At 49.4% G+C, this 3,558-nt stretch overlaps 1 protein-coding gene across 1 annotated transcript; it reads right to left on the bottom strand.

The window, feature by feature from the left end:
- Positions 1-399: 399 nt before the first annotated feature.
- Positions 400-3,140, bottom strand: LOC139695212 (uncharacterized). Its single transcript, XM_071593897.1, has 3 exons — positions 3,135-3,140; positions 481-1,967; positions 400-433 (listed from the first exon to the last, which is right to left on the bottom strand). The coding sequence occupies exons 1-3, from the start codon at positions 3,138-3,140 to the stop codon at positions 400-402; spliced, it is 1,527 nt and encodes a 508-aa protein (XP_071449998.1).
- Positions 3,141-3,558: the final 418 nt, after the last annotated feature.

Genomic DNA, 3,558 nt, shown 5'->3' with positions numbered 1-3,558 from the left:
CCGGTCGTCTTTTCGGCGGAAAATGATTCGTATGTCCTTACCGCGGAGTCGTCTTCAGCGCCTCCGTTGGCCCTTGCGTCGTAACTGTCGGACTCTCGGTCTTGCGGTGCTCCATATTGGGAGGATGGTGCTTGATGACGGCTAGAAGGTGCACCGTATGTTGAGGCTAGTGCTTCTTGATGATTTGGTGATCCATTAGTGTTGGATGGTGCTTCCTGGTGGTTTGGGGCGCCGTACTTGGTGGAAGGGGCTTGTTGATGGCTGGCTGGTGCTCCGTAGGTGTTGGATGGTGCTTCCTGGTGGCTGGGCGCTCCATAACTGTTGGCTGGTGATTGTTGACGGGTATATGGTGCTCCATAAGTGTTGGATGGTGCTTCCTGGTGGCTAGGTGCTCCGTACTTATTGGATGGTGCCTGCTGGCGGGTAGATGGTGCTCCGTAAGTGTTGGATGGTGCTTCCTGGTGACTAGGTGCTCCGTACTTGTTGGATGGTGCCTGCTGGCGGGTAGATGGTGCTCCGTAAGTGTTGGATGGTGCTTCCTGGTGGCTAGGTGCTCCGTACTTTTTGGATGGTGCCTGCTGGCGGGTAGAGGGTGCTCCGTAAGAGTTGGATGGTGCTTCCTGGTGGCTAGGTTCTCCGTACTTGTTGGATCGTGCCTGCTGGCGGGTAGAGGGTGCTCCGTAAGAGTTGGATGGTGCTTCCTGGTGGCTCGGTGCTCCGTACTTGTTGGATGGTGCCTGTTGGCGGGTAGATGGTGCTCCATAAGTGTTGGATGGTGCCTCCTGGTGGCTGGGTGCTCCGTACTTGTTGGATGGTACCTGTTGGCGGGTAGAGGGTGCTCCGTAAGAGTTGGATGGTGCTTCCTGGTGGCTAGGTGCTCCATACTTGTTGGATGGTGCCTGTTGGCGAGTGGATGGGGCTCCATAGGTACTGGCTGGTGCCTCCTGGTGGCTAGGTGCTCCGTACTTGTTGGATGGTGCCTGTTGGTGGGTGGATGGGGCTCCATAGGTACTGGCTGGTGCCTCCTGGTGGCTAGGTGCTCCGTACTTGTTGGATGGTGCCTGTTGGCGGGTGGATGGGGCTCCGTAGGTGTTGGATGGTGCCTCCTGGTGGCTAGGTGCTCCGTACTTGTTGGATGGTGCCTGTTGGCGGGTGGATGGGGCTCCGTAGGTGTTGGATGGTGCTTCCTGGTGGCTCGGTGCCCCGTACTTGTTGGATGGTGCCTGTTGGCGGGTAGATGGTGCTCCATAAGAGTTGGATGGTGCTTCCTGGTTGCTAGGTGCTCCGTACTTGTCGGATGGTGCCTGTTGGCGGGTGGATGGGGCTCCATAGGTACTGGCTGGTGCCTCCTGGTGGCTTGGTGCTCCGTACTTGGTGGAAGGCGCCTGGTGACCTCTGGCTCCGTGATTGCTGTACCTGTTGGAGAACGCTGCCTGACGATGGCCTCCGTTATTGTCCTGGGCCTGCTTTTGCCCCTGAGAAGGACTCAAGTACCCCCTGGAAGACGAAGGGTCAACGTGTGCCATCCCTGTTTCTCTGTGACCATGGCCTCCTGCCCTCTTACCGCTAGAAGCAGCCCCGCCATGTGAGCCCCTGGCTCCGTTGGAGGGCGCTTCATAGTGCTGTGCCGTCGCACCGTGACTGGGAGCTCCATACTCCTGGGCGGGTGCTGACTGCTCGGGAACGCCGTATTCTTGATCAGGGGCCTCATATTCCCTGGCGGGTGAGTCGTACCCCTCAGAGGGTTGAGAAGTGAAGAGGTCGTCCAGGGATTCGGAAGGTGCGCCGTATTGCTGGAAGAGCGCCTCGTCCGACCCGATGCCGTGGAAGCGGGCCTGGGTCAAGCCTTCTTCGTGCCCCGAGGCCTCCTGGGGCCCCGGAGGGAGGTATCCCCGGTTACCATTTGCTGGTGGCTCAGGGCGAGCCTTGGCGACAGCTACGGACGCCAACAGAATTAGGATTGCCGTCTGAAATGGTATTGAATGCACAAAAGGCAGTGAAATAAATGCCATCCCGAGTGCCGCCCTCCTGTCGGCTAAACTCTAAATAGTATTTAAACGGCAAAGTATGATTGGTAAAAAGTCTCTTGAAAGTCGTGGAAATGTAATGTATCAATCCATTTTTTTCTGAAGACCTTTTTACGTTTAAATATTTTAATCCGAAATGGCTCAAATCCAGAGAGTAAATGAATCCATTTAAAGCCAATCTGGATTTATATATTGAAATTTCCCGCAATTCAGAAAATATTTTATTACCATTAATTTATTTTTTTTATTTTTATACAGTCTTAGTTTTCTGAACGGAAAATACTTAAAGGACTAAAATCGCTTCCTATGCGGGAAAAAGTTATTTGGATATCGAGTTTACATGGCATTTATAAATTTTACACATCCTGTTCACTTCACCCACTCAAAGTTTCGTAAGAAAGCTCTCAATGTTCAATTAATCCGCAAAATTATTGCATAGGATTTTCGTGACGTAGAAATAAATTTATGAGGGTTCCTAAGACTAAGATACTATCGAAAAAAATGGTCTTCAAAGTATGTGGTCTACGCATTGTCACGAAGGACTACGATGTCTTAAGCATTTCATTGATATGACATAGCCGTTTACACCGAATCTCTTTGTCAGGGATCTAATCTTTTCTAGTTCTATATCTTTCAAATACTTGAATTCTTGTTTTACATGGCTTCCAATAATGCTAGTGAAATGATTTAAATATAAAAATCTTTTTTAAATCATTGAAATACAACAAAAGTATATTTTTCACTGAATAAGCATTCAGCGAAAAATGAAAAAGTAATTGCGATAAATACTGTAACATAATTAGTTAATGCGCAATAGATTTACTGATTTACGTGCTTGTAGAAATCTTTAAAATTCTTCAAAATACTTCCCCCCTGCATCAACACACCGACCGTAGAGCTTCACTATTTTCGCCCAATACAAATTAAAAAGTCGTTCAAATAATAAAATAAAATGTTAACCTAACGCTTGAATGGAAATGTAGAATGATAAAATTTGGAAATGAACACGGGAAATATTTGCGAGAGAGATCCGCCGAAAGCCGTGAGTGATCCAAAACATATAAAAAGCGAAGAGGGCTTGCGAGAAGTGAGTTTGCGAACGCTTACCTTCATGTTGGACACGCTAATCTTTCCTCCGCCGCACAGTGGAGACAAAGAAGACCTGGACGGCCGTTGCTTGGGAAACGAGGGATTGATGTCCGACACATCGGAGGATCGGGTTTATATAGTGAGAGGAAATGCGAGACTCGCTCGCTTTGGAGTGGATGGAGGAGGAAGGGGAAGGATTGATCTTGAATGGAAGAGTTGCAAATTAGATGATCCATCCCTCCGAGATGATGGCATCAATGGAGGAGGCAGAAAATTCCTTGAAGACGCACCTTTCATTTAGCATTGCCATTATATTTAAGACGGGAGTGGGGATCTGGGCTGCTATTTGGTCATCTCGGAGAAACTTTTTTCCTTCTTTTTTTCAAACAAAGGGGCGAGGGGTAAGTGATGGGGAGACGGAGGATGACCGCTGTCCCCCGCC

The sequence above is a fragment of the Hetaerina americana genome, unplaced genomic scaffold (genome assembly GCF_022747635.1).
Source record: "Hetaerina americana unplaced genomic scaffold, ioHetAmer1.1.p SCAF_6, whole genome shotgun sequence".
NCBI classification, from domain to species: domain Eukaryota; kingdom Metazoa; phylum Arthropoda; class Insecta; order Odonata; family Calopterygidae; genus Hetaerina; species Hetaerina americana.
Note: the sequence above shows the minus strand (reverse complement) of the source record. Positions and strands in the feature narration are given on the sequence as shown.